This window comes from Miscanthus floridulus, chromosome 18 (assembly GCF_019320115.1).
Source record: "Miscanthus floridulus cultivar M001 chromosome 18, ASM1932011v1, whole genome shotgun sequence".
Lineage (NCBI taxonomy): Eukaryota > Viridiplantae > Streptophyta > Magnoliopsida > Poales > Poaceae > Miscanthus > Miscanthus floridulus.
The window spans coordinates 56,190,439-56,205,495 of record NC_089597.1 but is presented as its reverse complement, the minus strand read 5'-3'; the positions used below and the strand labels follow the sequence as shown (position 1 = coordinate 56,205,495).

General features: G+C 52.6%; 1 protein-coding gene across 1 annotated transcript in view; it reads left to right on the top strand.

Annotated features, from left to right (window-relative positions):
- The first annotated feature begins 534 nt into the window (after positions 1-534).
- The window catches only part of LOC136520767 (uncharacterized), a 32,725-nt gene continuing 18,202 nt past the window's right edge, over positions 535-15,057 (top strand). Inside the window, exons 1-5 of the mRNA XM_066514422.1 lie at positions 535-1,092; positions 1,337-1,422; positions 2,166-2,245; positions 2,861-2,916; positions 12,575-12,623. Of these exons, the coding sequence (XP_066370519.1) occupies positions 668-1,092; positions 1,337-1,422; positions 2,166-2,245; positions 2,861-2,916; positions 12,575-12,623 (696 nt within the window). The 5' untranslated portion in view covers positions 535-667. The remainder of the gene's footprint in view (positions 1,093-1,336; positions 1,423-2,165; positions 2,246-2,860; positions 2,917-12,574; positions 12,624-15,057) is intronic.

Genomic DNA, 15,057 nt, shown 5'->3' with positions numbered 1-15,057 from the left:
TTAATCTAATAATACTTATTATGCAACATAAATAATATTTTTTTCGTGTATATATTTGATCAAAGTTTAAAAATATTTGATTTCTTAAAAAATGAAAATGATACTTTTTTAAGGACCCAGGGAGTATCTTGCTATTATAGGAGAACCAATTTGGCTAGCTCCTGTCGACAAGGTAAGGCTGGCCCTCGCTAGGAAGGTAAGACAATCCTTGTCTCAAAATCAAGCTTGCTCTAAAGTCCTCTTTAATCCTATGGTTTAAAATCTAGCTATTAAACTTTAAACCACGTGTACTTTAGGACCGAAAAGTCTAAACTAAAATTTAGCCAACCAAAAAGAATATTTTAAACCATATAATAATTAAACTAAAATAATCTAAAGCATTTGTTCTCAACTTTAACCGACAAAATTTTAGACCAGAAAATTTGAACGGCCCTCGATCTATCGAAATCGAACCTGTAGCCCTTTTCTAATTTGAGTTCTTATCGCAGCACTGAAAACCAACGGCGAAGATTGCTTGCTCGACTCGACCCCGCAACTCGTTTCCCACCTCGCCGAGTCGCCGCCGTGTGCCCATCTGCCGTCCTCCCTCCGCTACTGCCGCATCCATGAACCCTTCCTGCCACCGCCTCCGCCGCGAAACCCTAACTCCTCTTCGTCATCCGCCTCCATGCCGCCGCCTCCGCACCCAAACCCCTCGCCGCCGACGGCGACGTCCGAACCCGACTTGTCCTCAGCGGAGGTGAACGGTTGCGCTGACCCTAGCACATCCTCCTCGATGCCGCCGCCGCCGCCGCCTCCGCCCCCAAAACCCGGCCCGCCGGCACCGCAGCTGGAGGCGGAGGCGGCGGGGGCTGAGGGAAGCGCTGTCCCAAGCCCCAGCGTGAGCGACTCGTCAGAGAAGGAGACGCCCAACACCAGCGGGGACTCCTCCGGCACCACCGTGATGGAGGAAGCGGCCGCATCGCCAGTGGAGCGGCAGAGACAGCAGAGGGCGCGCGCGCCGTACGCCATTCCCGAGTGGAGCACCGCGCCGAGTCACCCCTTCTTCCTTGAGGTGCTCAAGGACGGGAAGATCGTTGATCAACTTGACGTGTGAGTCTGCAATTCCCATCTTGTCATCAGTTCTTTTCTAATTTAGTGATATTTTATTTCGTGATTATGTGGTTGTTTAGTTGTGTGAAACGAATAACCCTCAGTACCCAAACGAGGGTTAAGGTTGCTTACCCTTTTTTTGTTCACTGCTCTGGCTATTGCTGCTGAGATAAAAGTTATATTGTTTGTTGGTATTACCAAGACTAGGGTTGGTGGAATGACCTGTATTACACATATGTTGCAGGTCCAAGAAAGGAGCTTACATGTTTGGTCGAATTGATCTGTGCGATTTTGTATTGGAGCATCCAACCGTTTCTCGTTTCCATGCTGGTACGTTTTAGCCATTCTCTTTATTAGTCTTGACTTAGCCATAGTTTGCGAAAGGAAAAATTGGTTATGGCACTGATAAAATGCTGTTTACGAAATGAACCATTACATGAAAACAGCATCCTGTCGTTAGCAGCTAACGCTGTGAACCCATCCATTGAAGCCTACAAGCCAGCGGCATCTTCTTCCTCCATCCGTCTGCCACTTGCCCTGGTCTTCTTCTCCTTCACACGTCCCTCCCTCCCTCCCTCTCAGTGCAGGCCAGCAGCTTCCTCCCCATGACTCCTAGCCACCGCCTTGTCCCATCAGCTGGCCTGCACATGCTATTGGTTAAATCTCAACTAGTGATGGCTCACACTGACAATATAAGGTGAAGTAGCAAATTAAGTTTTATTTGTTATGAACTTATGATACTAACATGTTATGGACAAGGCCTTGTTATTTCTTGAGGAGCTAGCATTTACTTAAGAAGCTATAACATATGGATGTCACTATCCCTATATTTTAGAAAGAAATGTAAAAGAAAACTTGGTAGACTGGGTTAACACTGTTGCACATTTGATTTCTTCCTTAAATAAGCGCTTCTAGTATATTTCCCTTATATAAAAATTTGTTACTTGAAATGCTCTCTTTACGGGCAATATTCCTCTTATTTTGATGTTTACAAATTTATGGACTTTGTCACAATGGATTTTTTTAGTGCCTAAGCAGCCCACTCATGAATTGCTTTTATGTCATTTTATTAGTTTTGCAGTTTAGAAATGATGGGAAGGTTTTCCTTTATGATCTTGGAAGCACACATGGATCCTTTATCAATAAAAGTCTGGTAATATGTATTCTGAATAAATCCTCTATGGTTTTAATATCTTTATACTTTACATAATGAAACTACATTAACGCATTCTGTCATTTCACATTGATTTTGATCAGAAAGCAGTGTGATTTGTGTTGGTAGTATACTTGCACTCATATGTTGCTGTACTATATTTGTTTGTGGTGTTGCACTGCCAGTTTACACTGTAAATTTGCCACGTTATGACCTTACAAAAAAATTAAACAGTTTGTATCCTATGCTCTGTTTTATGCCCATACATCCCATTTCTTTTCGGAAAAGGTAACAGCAGACTAATTTGTCACATGTTCATTTGCTCTCGTACTCTTTACTTCTTTAGAGTCACACAAGCAGAATACACTGGGTTGTTGAATGGTATCTGCAATGCTAATGCTGTAATCTCTTAAAGTTAACCTTTTAGGGCCTGTTTGGAACATGGGAAAAATTCCTGTTCCTGCGTTTTCTCGGTAAAATTGAACTGATTCCTATGAAATTCTTGCGTTCCAAACATGCATTTAGAATCTTTATTGGGCAGGCCTCTTTCAAATTATTGGACTTCCCTGTTTATTGTCTTATTATACTTTTTAATGATATGGACTGAACTAGCAGATCAAGAAGAAGCTGTACACAGAGATTCATGTTGGAGATGTAATTCGATTTGGGCAGTAAGTAAGCTTGTTAACTAACTATTTGGCCATTCCTTGTGTTCAATTCTAGAGAACTTCTTTCTCTTTTCTGTTTATCTTCTATTTCATATCCTGAAGTTCCTTCATAAATTGCAGCATTGTGGTGTTCATTTATTCCCAATGCTATCTCTCTAGGGCTTCTTATGTCTGCAACTCTGCATATAAACAACTTCATTGCATACCGTTCTTATTCCAGAGTTAAGCATATTCTCTGGTCAAACTAATACACATAAAAGGCATTGGTAGTTTGATATATTAATGTTAAACAGTGTTTATATTCTTGTTGCTAATGCTCCATGGCTTCATTTTGTTTTTGTTTTACTAGGGTTCCATATTGTGTGGTTGTGTGAGTTTTGGGTGCGTTGTATATTTTATGTTCTTCTTGAGTTCTTGATTCAATGATAGTGCAGTTCTCTTGTGTATGCAAGAAAAAAAAAACTAGGGTTTACTTGTTGGTCCCTCGCTGCCCTGCACAGGTAAGCAGTAAGCTTACCAGCACACACACTCACACTCACTCACTATGGCTAGAGGTAGAAGAAGGGGTGAGCACAGCGCACACACTACAGAAGCTCCAGCGTTGGCCAAGGCTCTGCCTCTGGTTGTGGCAATTGAACTGCCTTTTTTCATTTCATAGTGGTAGAGTATATACAACTCATGTACCAACTATAAGGTACACATGAGAATGGCTGAGTACAGCCCCAACTACTCCTAGTAGTAGCAGTACAATTCCTACCTCAGCACACTACCAAGACATGGCTGATGTATTAGCTACCAACTAATGTACCAGTGGTGGCCTATTGCCCTACTGCTATAGCAACTAGGACAATAGAGAATGATCTATTGCCAAATCTGCTGTGCAGCAAACAAAGAGAGAGAGAGAGATCAGTAGCAGATTATGTTTACAATTCTTCCCTTAATCCTGCTGCTAATCCAAAGCCTTGACCTCATCCATGCCAATCATCTTCCTCAGCTCCATGAACCGTAGGCACTTGAGTGTCTTGGTGAGGATGTTAGCGAGCTGTCTGCCGGTCTCGACAAACTCGATGATGATCTGCCCTCTATCGACGAAGTCCCGGAGGAAGTGGAACTTGATGTCGATGTGCTTGCTCCAGTCGTGGATGACAGAATTCTTGGTGAGGGCGATGTTGGGCTGATTGTCCACCATCAGAGCTGGCGGGTGAGCTTCCTCGCCGGTAGCCGGCGCAACCAGACAGCCTGGCACGCCGCCGTGGCCGCTGCGACGTACTTCGCCTCACACGTCGATAGCGCCACAATCTTCTGCTTCAGCGATTGCCAGGCGATGGGGGCTGCTCCAAGGAAGACGAGCACACTAGAGGTGCTCCGTTGCCCGTCGATGTCGCCCGCCATGTCTGTGTCGCTGAAAACAGTGAGCTCCAACTCACCTTCCTTTGCCTTGGGGGTGTCTCACTGAAGACTGTGAGCCGCAACCCACCCTTGCCACCACTCTTGGGGAAGATGATCGCTTGATCGAGCGTCCCCTTGACGTAGCACAACAACCTTTTCACCGCCGTTTAGTGATCCTTATGCGGTTCCTCCATGAGCCGACTAACATACTTGTCGGCTATCAGTATTAGGGATACCCAAAGAAGGGATCTGAGGACCGTGGACGACAACTAGCTTAGATAACCAAGGACGTATTTCAGTCTCGACCGAGCCTGAAGGGACAGTTTTCGCCTCGCTAGAACCCTTGGGCACGGGCCCCGTATCGCCCGATCCCGAGGGTACGAAAGCCGTATCGCCCGACCCAGAGGGCACGGGCTCTGTCTCGCCCGACCCCTCGGGCGCGGGCTCCGTCTCTCCCGACCCCTCGAGCGCGGGCTCCATCTCGTCCGACCCCGCGGGCACGGGCTCCGTCTCCCTCGGCGGGGTCCGTACCACCTCCAACCACTATGGATCCAAGCGTGTGGGCCTGGGTCAAGCCTCTGACACCAGAAGGGGCGCGGGAACCCCTTGACGTGACCCGTGGCCACGACAGGCCACGCCCGGGGGTTCGCATCGCCAACAGTGACGGGTGCGTGGGCGCTGTGCTACTTAATCCCCGTACGGCCGTTGACAGGTGCGTCGGTTCACCACACCATCCGCTCGGCTACACACCCGAGCTGGCCCACCAGGTACACACCCTTCTTCATGGTCTACGGTTCCGAGGCTATCTTCTCGACCGACCTCAACTATGGAGCGCCGAGGGTCAGGGCGTACGACGCGACGTTGCCCTCCTCCGCTCGGCTAAGTACCAACAGGCGTTGCGCTGGTACCACAACCGTCGGGTGCGGGGTCGGGCCTTCAACGTCGGGGACTTGGTATTCCGCCTCGTCCAGAGCAACAAAAACCGTTACAAGCTCTCTCCGCCGTGGGAGGGACCATATGTCGTCGCAGAAGTGCTCCGACCCGGCACCTACAAGCTTAAGACCATCGACGGCAAGGTCTTCGTCAACGAATGGAACATCGAGCAGCTACGTCGCTTTTACCCTTAGCATATGCATGTACCCATGAAAAATAAGAACGGTGTTTCTGAAATACAAAAATGCTTTCTTTTTCGCTATCTTGTCCTCGATCCTTAGTGACATCCGACCCCAGCAACGGCACGGGGCTGGGCCTCACTCGGGGGCTGATAAGAGCATACCTATTCAGAAACAATCGTTGTGCCCGACCCCTTCTCATGTTAAGATCTAAAAGCGAGAGCTGTGGAAACGAACACTGAGTAAAGTTGGTCGGACTGCAAAGAACCTACGCCCCAGCGGCTACGGCGTTCTTGCTCAGCAGCGTGATCAGGGTTCTTTCGCCCGCGCCTTAAGCTTTGTAGCCTTAACAACGGAAAAGGGTTGGAATGCAGTAACCTTTTTATAATACAAAAGAACTAAAACTTGTTCATTTATTACAAGACCACTACTTCGTTTATCTAACTAACTAATTTTTAGGGGGGATGATCTCATCCTCTATCTTGACAGATAAGTACTGTGCCAGAGGGGTCACCTCCTTCTCGATGTCCTCCAGCTCAGCGTCGGAGTAGCGGGGCGCGAAACCTTGGTCATCGTCGCTAGATCGATGTTCTCATAGTGAGAGCGAGCGATCGTGAACGACCGATTGACGCCAAAGCGGAGCGCACCGCTCGCAATGTCGTGTGCCCGATCCGTGATCTAGACGGCGCGAACCGCGAGTGAGCTCGTCTCCTGCGACGGGACCAGCTTGAGGTCGTTGCAGACCAGCTGGACGGCGACGCGTAGGGTATCGTGCTCTTCGCTCTCCTTTAGGAGGGTGGCCTTCACCTCACCGAGCTCCTTCCCCAGGCTGCGGCTTTTCGTCACCTCCGCCGCGAAGATCGTGCGCACGCCACCTCTGGCCGCTCTCTCGAAGGACGTGTCGGATGACGGTTCGCCCCATTTGATGGGCCGAGAACCGCCACAGGTAAGGAGGGATACAGAGCTGAAAATGCTCCCACGGCCCATTCAGGCCTAGGAGTTCGAAGGTCCCACCGACGGGTTCACAACCGCTCCGGGGCACCTTTAGAGTGAGGGGTGGAAAGGGATGGGCCCGCTAGCGGCCAGTACCGGGGCGCACGAGCGCCGCAGGCATCCTGACTCACGTTAGAGTCTTGGTCGGTTCACAGTCCATGGTTTTTCCTCGAAGAAAGGCAACAAGCCCTTGGGACCGGTCGAACGGACCCAAGAACTATATGGATTAGTCGCCAAGAATCTGGAGTCGGTCACTAGCTGACCCATGCCGAACCCCCGCGAACGGGAAGCCGGGGCCCCACTCGGACTAGCCCGTTAACAGCTCATTGAGCACCATGATTCGTCCATCGAGGAAAACATGGCACGGCTCAGCCCCTTCGTTTTATCGAAAAAACGCTTGAGGGAGGATGATCACAAGACGAGCTGACCCCATGACCCCGCCTGCTACGCGCGGGGGCTCGAGGGAAGTTGGACTCGTGAGGAGACCGAATACGCAGTCGCATGACGATGGCGGATCGATCGGATCCTTGGGAGGGATCGAAATCAAGAGAAATCTTTTCCGGCCGTCCGAATCCCGCACCTACATGTTCTCAAGGAGTCCGATCGCGACAGAAGGGAATTGCAACCCTACCAAGACACCCCGCGGGCTACAAAGGTAGACCGAGGCCCTCAGAGTCCTCCCGTCTGAGAAAAGCCCACGAAGGAGTATCCTACTCTGTAGGCTCGGGGGCTACTGTCGGGTATCAGTATTAGGGATACCCGAAGAAGGGATCTGAGGACCGCGGACGACAACTCGCCTAGATAACCAAGGACGTATTTCAGTATCGACCGACCCCGAAGGGACGGTTTCCGCCTTGCCAGACCCCTCGGGCACGGGCCCCGTATCGCCCCGACCCCGAGGGTACGGAAGTCGTCTCACCCGATCCTGAGGGCACGGGCTCCACGTCTCGCTCTACCCGTCGGGCGTGGGCTTCGTCTCGCCCAGCGGGGTTCGTACCACCCCAACCACTACGGGTCTAAGCGTGTGGGCCTGGGTCAAGCCTCTGACACCAAAAGGGGCGCGGCCACGCCCGGGGCTTCGCATCACCAATAGTGACGAGTGCGTGGGCGCTGTGCTGCTTAATCCCCGTACGGCCGTTGACAGGCACGTCGGTTCACCACGTCGTTAGCCGGGACGGGATGGAACGCTACGACCAGCTGATGACGTTGAGGCATGGCACCAATGGTGAACAGGAGCCCGACGTGGAGCCGTCCCTGTCACCATCTACAGCGTCGGTGGGACCCGCATGAAGGAGAAGGACGCGGCGTTCCCAGAGGGCTTCTCGATTCTCTCCCTTTTTCTCTCTCTTCTCTCTTTTTCTGATGTAACCTGCATCTTCCCCTTTTTCTATAAAATGGGGAACACAACGCAACACAAGGGGGAAAAAAAGAGAGGCACGAGCACACGGCTGAACGAGCTCAACAAGGCTCAACTCCGTTCGATCTTTTCATTAGAGACTTGGGACCTTCTCCCTCTCTCGTCCATTTATAACCCCTACTACAAACTAGTACCGGTAACACGAGCAGCAGCAGACTGGACGTTGGGACATTCCGCTCGAACCAGTATAAATCCTTGTGTCCTCCGAGCATACCATCCGGGCCAAACGCGTAGATACAAATTTACTAGCTGGTGGTTCGAAGCACTGACAATACCCGATCGTGAACGCAATGTTCGGCCGAGTATGCGTGAGGTAGCGCAGCCCGTCGACGATGCTCTAGTAGCGCGTCGCGTCCACCTTCGCCACCGTGTTGTGCTTGGACAGCTTCAGCCGCTCCTCCATTGGAGTTGCGCACGGCTTGCACTCCGCCATGCCGCTGCACTCCAGCAGCTTCTCCGCATAGGTGCGCTAGCCCAGGCAGATGCTCTCCTTTCCTTGCCTCACCTCGATGCCGAGGTAGTAGGAGAGCGCGCCGAGATCGCTCATCTTGAACTGAGCCGCCATTTGGCGCTTGAATGCTTCAATGTCTTCCACTTGCGCTCCAGTAACGATCAGATCGTCCACATACACGTTGACGATGAGCTCCTTCCCCCATCGCCGTGTGTAGAGCGCGTGCTCTATGGCGCAGCGAGTGAATGCGCGCCCAAAGTGGCGTCGAGCTTGGCGTTCCACGCCCTTGGAGCTTGTCGAAGCCCGTAGAGCGCCTTGCGCAGCTTGAGCACCTTGTGCTCAGCGCCCTTGACGACGAAGCCCGGAGCTTGCTTGACGAAGACTGTCTCCGCGAGCTCGCCGTTTAGGAACGTAGACTTGACTTCGAGGTGGTGGACATGCTAATCCTTCGCTGCTGCCGTGGCCAACAACAAGCGAACGGACTCCATGCGCACCACCGGAGCGAAGACTTCCTCGAAGTCAATGCCCTCATGCTGGACGAAGCCACGGGCGTCGAGCCGAGCCTTGTACTTGACAATGGCGCCGCGCTCGTCCTCCTTCACCTTGTAGACCCACTTCAACCTGATCGGCCTGTAGCCCACCGGTGGATCCACCAGCTCCCATGTCCCATTGTCCTCGACCATCCTCATCTCCTCCAACATCGCCCGACGTCAATTGGCGATGCGTTCAGCCACTGTGAATGTCGGCGGCTCCTCTGCGCTGACAAGGAGTAGCTCTGGGTCATCCAGAAGCCGGCTAGCCACCCTAGGAGCTCCCCCTTCGCCGACAATGTTGTCCACTCGCCTGAACTAAACTTCCTTGCCGTCATGGAAAGCATTCACGAACTCGTCGATGTCGGTGGGTGGTGATACGAACTCCAGTGGGGGTGTCCCCTGTGCTACCGTCGCAGGGGACTGTGGTGGAGGTGAATGCGCCGCTGCAGGTGGAGACTGCTCTCCAGCAGCAGCCAGCTTGCTCTCCAGCAGCAGCCTGCTCTCCAGCGCCATCATCTCCTCCTTGGATCACAAGGTGCTCGACAGCAAATGTGCTGCTGACACCAGCAGCTTCCCCGGCGCCTTGATCCTCCCAATCCCAAGCAACCATCTCGTCGAACACTACATCCCTAGAGACCACCATACATCCCTAGAGACCACCACCTTGCCTCCATTGCGATCATAGAGCTGATAAGCCTTGCTGCCCTCCTCATAGCCCAACAGCACCATGGGCGTGCTTCTGTCCTCCAGCTTGCTGAGGTGGGGCTTTGTGTTCTTGACATGGCCAACGCAGCCAAATGTCCTGAGGAAGGACATATTCGGCTTATGTCCATGCCAAGCCTCGAACGGCGTCTTGCCCTTCAGGGCCTTGGTGGGCGCGCGGCTGAGGATGAACACCGCCGTGGTCACCGCCTCTCCTTAGAACTCCGCCGGCATCTTCTTAGCCTTCATCATCGACCTCGCCATGTTGACCACCGTCTGGTTGCGCCACTCCACCATGCCATTCTGCTGCGGCGTGTACGGTGTGGTGTGGTGGCGCATCACACCTTGATCCGCGCAGTACACTGCAAACTCTACAGAGGTGAATTCATCGCCGCGATCAGTCCGCAGCACGCACAGCTTTTTGCCGCTCTCCGCCTCCGCGTGCGCCTTGAACTTCTTGACCGCCTCCGCCGCCTCGTTCTTGCTCGTTAGGAGCTGCAACCACATGAACCGGCTGCAGTCGTCCACGAGCAAGATGAAATACTTGCGGCCCTCCATGCGTCGTCGGCGTGATCGGCCCACAGAGATCACCATGGACAAGCTCGAGGGCGTCTGCCGCGCGATACTTCGCTGTCTTCGGGAACGACAACCTCCTTTGCTTCCAAGCCAAGCAGCTGTCGTAGCTCGCCAGCGTGCTCGATGTGAGGCAACCCAATCACCATCTTCTCCTGCCGACCAAGAGCGTCAAAGCTGAGATGGCCATACTGGGCATGCCACAGCCACGGCTCCTCCGTGCGTCGTGTAGATAGGCAGATGGGCTGCTCCACCTTTAAGTCGAGCAGGTACAGTCGGTTCTGGGATCTCTTCACCTTGGTGAGAAGACGTTGCTCCCGGTCCCTGATCCTGAAGATGCCATCCTTGATCAGCACCTCACTGCCGTGCTCGTCCAGCTGCCCGATGCCGATGATGCTCGAGCACAGCTGGGGGATGTAGTAGACGTCCGTCAGCGCGCGGTGCTCGCCGTTCTGGCACCGGAAAATGATGGTGCCGCGCCCTCGGATCGTCACCCTTGAGCCGTCACCAAACCTCACTGTCCCAGTCACGTTGTCGTCGAGCTCAGAAAAGGCCGCCTTGGAACCCGTCATGTGGTTGCTGCCGTCGGAGTCCATATACCACCGCTGCTCCTGCTCGCCGCCCACACGTCCGAGGTGGACTTGGGCGCGCGGCTCGTCGAGGTTGACAACCTTCAGAGCCTTCCCGTGCTCCTGTACCACCATCACCTCTCCCTTCTCCTTGGCCTCAACGTCGTGCAGTGCACAGAATGTCGCCATCAGGAGAGTGGCCTCATCATCATCATCAGCCTACGCCAAATGAGCCTTGGCCTTCTTCTCCTGCTTGCGATTTGGGCACTCCTTTGCCCAATGACCTGTCTTCCCGCAGCGCCGGCAGGCGTTGGGGTCGATCGTCTTCTTCTCCGAAGAAGCCTTGCTGCGACTCTTGCCGTCGCCACCGCGGCTGGAGGAGGCTTCCCCAGACGTCTCCTTCATCCGGGCAGCCCACTCCTCTGTCAGCAGCAGCTTGCCGCTGTCCGTCGTTGCTGTGGCCTGCTCCATGCCGACGGCCGGTCACATCCTCAATGGTAAGGGTGGACATCGTCTCAATGGAGAGAGCGATCTAGATGTACTTCACCGGCACAGAGTGGAGGTACTTGGAGACCGCTTCCTCTTCGTTGATTGTGACGCCGTGGCTCCCCAGCTTGCTGATGAGCGACTGCAGGCGGAGGGAGAAGTCCTCAACCGATTCACTATCGCGGAACTTGAGGATGGCGTACTCTTGCTTCAGCAACTGGGCCGTCGCCTTCTTTTCGCGGTCAGAGCCGACGCGCATCGCAGCAATGGCCTCCCACGCCTCCTTAGCAGTTTTTTTCGCCCCCAACGGCTCCCAATACTCCATCAGCACGGCAGCGAGGATGGCCTCCATCGCTGACATATCATCTTCTATGTCGGTGCCCTTGTCGATGGCGTTCCAAAGCCGTCGGGCTCTGAGCTTGATCTTCGTGGTCACCGCCCACTCGCCATAGTTGGTGCGAGTCAGCTGTGGCCAAGTAGTGTAGCTGTGGCCAAGAAGTGCCGCTGACCTCCCGCACCGTGCGCACGACGACCTCCTGTCGTGGCTGGGCAGCCTCAGCAGCACTGCCGCCTCCCGCAGCTCCGCTACTGTCACCCGTCTCCGAGCCAGGTGCCATAGCCGGCGATTAGTCCGACGACGCAGGCGAACCTGTACGGCTCCGATACCACTTGTTGGTCCCTCGTTGCCCTGCACAGCTAAGCACTTATCAGCACACACACTCACTCACTGTGGCTAGAGGTAGAAGAAGGGGTGAGCACAGTGCACACACACACTGCAGAAGCTTCAGCGTTGGCCAAGGCTCTGTCTCTGGTTGTGGCAACTGAACTGCCTTTTTTCATTGCATAGTGGTAGAGTATATACAACTCATGTACCAACTATAAGGTACACATGAGCATGGCTGAGTACAGCCCCAACTACTCCTAGTAGTAGCAGTACAATTCTTACCTCAGCCCACTACCAAGACATGTTTTGATGTATTAGCTACCAATTAATGTACCAGTGGTGGCCTATTGCCCTACTGCTACAGCAACTAGGACAGCAGAGAATGACCTATTGCCAAATCTGCTGTGCAGCAAACAAAGAGAGAGAGATCAGCAGCAGATTATGTCTTATATTACTGTGGCTATGGTTTACTCAGTATGCATATTAGATTCTATGAAACTAGGACTGGATTATATACTTGACAATTGTCCTTCAAATGTAAATAGAAAGTCAAAAAGGTTGCAGAAGGATATAATGTTGATAAATAAATGACACTTTTTATCTGTAATTTCGTATCATGCCCCTGTTAGTTCTTGTATACTAAGTTAAAATTTGCTTCCCTTTGATTATTATAAGGTTGTACCTTTTGGGAACCTGTTTTACATTTCTCTATTGATCTGGTGTCCTTTTTTTTCACATACTGGGACTCACTTAGCTCTTATGTATTAACTAGATCATCACGATTGTACATTTTTCAAGGACCATCTGAGCTAATGCCTCCAGTAAGATTCTGAAGCTCAATCAGCTCATCTACCACTCTCTATTTTTCTCATTTCCAAATATTTACTTTCATGCTGTCAAAAGTGAATTGACAATGCAACAAGCCTGTTGCTCTGTATTTCTACTTCATGATGTTGCATCAACAACAAAGTCCTTTATTCCCAAGCAAGTTGGTGTAGGCTAGATACAAAACCAGGTTAAGTTCAGATGAAAAAGAAGAAGAACAACAACAGAGCCTTTTAGTCCCAAGCAAGTTGGGGTAGGCTATAAGTTCAGATGAAAAAGAAAACAAGATTAAATACATTATGTTCCTCTTTTGATTTGGTGATACTTCTGATATCGTATTGGTCTATCCAATAGTAAATCAGGAAAAGCGTGCTATATGATTTGTTTACCTTTGGATTACGACACTGTTTTTTTTAGGTTCTTTCGAGCAGTGTTTGGGCCATGGTTCTTAAGGTGTTAAGGTGATGGTGATGATTCACCCCCTCACAATGCCGTAGACACATCCTAAAACAAACTTAGTCTACTAGTTGACATGATCAATAGTAGTCCATGTTAGTCGCTGAATTCTCACTCTTGGTAGTAGGAGAATTCTTACTCTCATCGAGAGAGGATGACACTAGGAGTTGGGGCAATTTTCTTGTCTATTTCTCACACAAGCTCACACAAATGCCATACCAACCTGAGGGGTTGGGGTTACATATTTATAGGCTGCTAGCCAGCCAAGCATATGCCAAGATGCTAGTCTAAGATGCTAATATGCTGTCCTAGCTAAGATGCTGTCCTCTAAGATGCTATCTTGAAAAATAGCCACAAGGACCATGTGAGCAGCACAGCCCCACAAAGACTAGCCACACATGAGACTTATCCATCATTCTCCCCCTAAGTCTTGTGCGTCGTCTTGTGGGAGAGTTGAACCATCCCGGTCCTGGAGCAGAGCTCAAGGAACTTGATCCTCCCAAGGGGCTTGGTGAGCAGGTCCGCAAGCTGGTCCTTGGTGTTGATGTAGCTCGCCTTGATGCTCCCTTCCTCCAAACAGCCTCGGATGAAGTGGTACCTCACCCGGATGTGCTTGCTGCGTTCGTGGAACACGGGGTTCTTTGCCAGGGCCAGAGCGAGTGTCTCTGCTGAGGAGATCACCAAGCAATCGAGCGAGCCAGAGCGCCTGAGTCGAAGCGGTGGAGGCCGCTATGTACTCGGCCTCGCAGCTGGACAGGGCCACCACCTGCTGCTTGACCGACTGCCAGCTAACGAGGCACTTGCCGAGGAGGAAGATCCCGCTCGTGCTCTTGCTGGTGTCGATGTCGCCGGCGTGGTTGCTATCGTTGTACCCGACGAAGTGTGCCGCCCCAGGGCACCTCGGGTAGTAGAGGCCGTGGTCGAGAGTCCCCGCAACGTAGCAGATGATCCTCTTCACAGCCTGCTGGTGCTCCATCGTCGGTCGCTGCATGAACCGACTAACGTAGCCGACGGAGAATGCCAAGTCCGGCCTTGTGGGCGAGGTAGCGAAGGCTCCCCACAAGACGCCGGTACTGCGTAGCGTCCACCTCCTCCGTCGTGCTGTCGCGGCTCAGCTTCAGCCTCTCCTCCCCTCCTCCATCGGAGTGAGAGCTGGGTTGCAGTCGGTGAGCCCAGCTAGCTCAACGACGCGCTTGGCGTAGGCGGTCTGTCGAAGCGTGATCCCAGAGTCATCCTGGTGCACCTCGATTCCCAGGTAGAAGGAGAGAGGCCCCAGGTCACTCATCTGGAAGGTGGCCTTCATCTCTTCCTTGAATGCCGTCACCTCCGCATCCTTGGTGCCGGTGATCACCAAGTCGTCGACGTAGACACCCACCAGCAGGGCATTACCTCCACTGCCCCGTCGGTAGATGGCCGCCTCGTGCGGGCTTTGCTCGAAGTCCATCCCCTTTAGCGTGGAATCCAGCTTGGCATTCCACGCCCTCGGTGCCTGCCGCAAGCCATAGAGGGCCTTGCGTAGGCGGAGCACCTTGCCCTCCTTGCCGGGGATCGCAAATCCCGGCGGCTGGTGCACGTAGACCTCCTCCTTTAAGTCGCCGTTAAGGAACGCCGACTTGACGTCTATGTGATGAACACGCCAGCCCTCCTGGGCAGCTAGCGCAAGGAGGTGTCGCACGGACTCCATCCGTGCCACGGGAGCAAAGGCGTCGTCGAAGTCGACCCTCTCCTGCTGCACGAAACCTCGTGCCACCAAGCGAGCCTTGTGCTTGACGATGGCACCGGCTTCATCCCTCTTCAGCTTGTACACCCACTTAAGGGTGATCGCGCGATGACCACGAGGAAGGTCAGCAAGCTCCCAGGTGCGGTTCTTCTCAACCGCATCCATCTCCAACTCCATCGCGGCGCGCAATGCCGCGTGTCTCTCGGCCTCTGCAAACGACCGAGGCTCGCCGTCGTCACATGCAAGGTGCAACT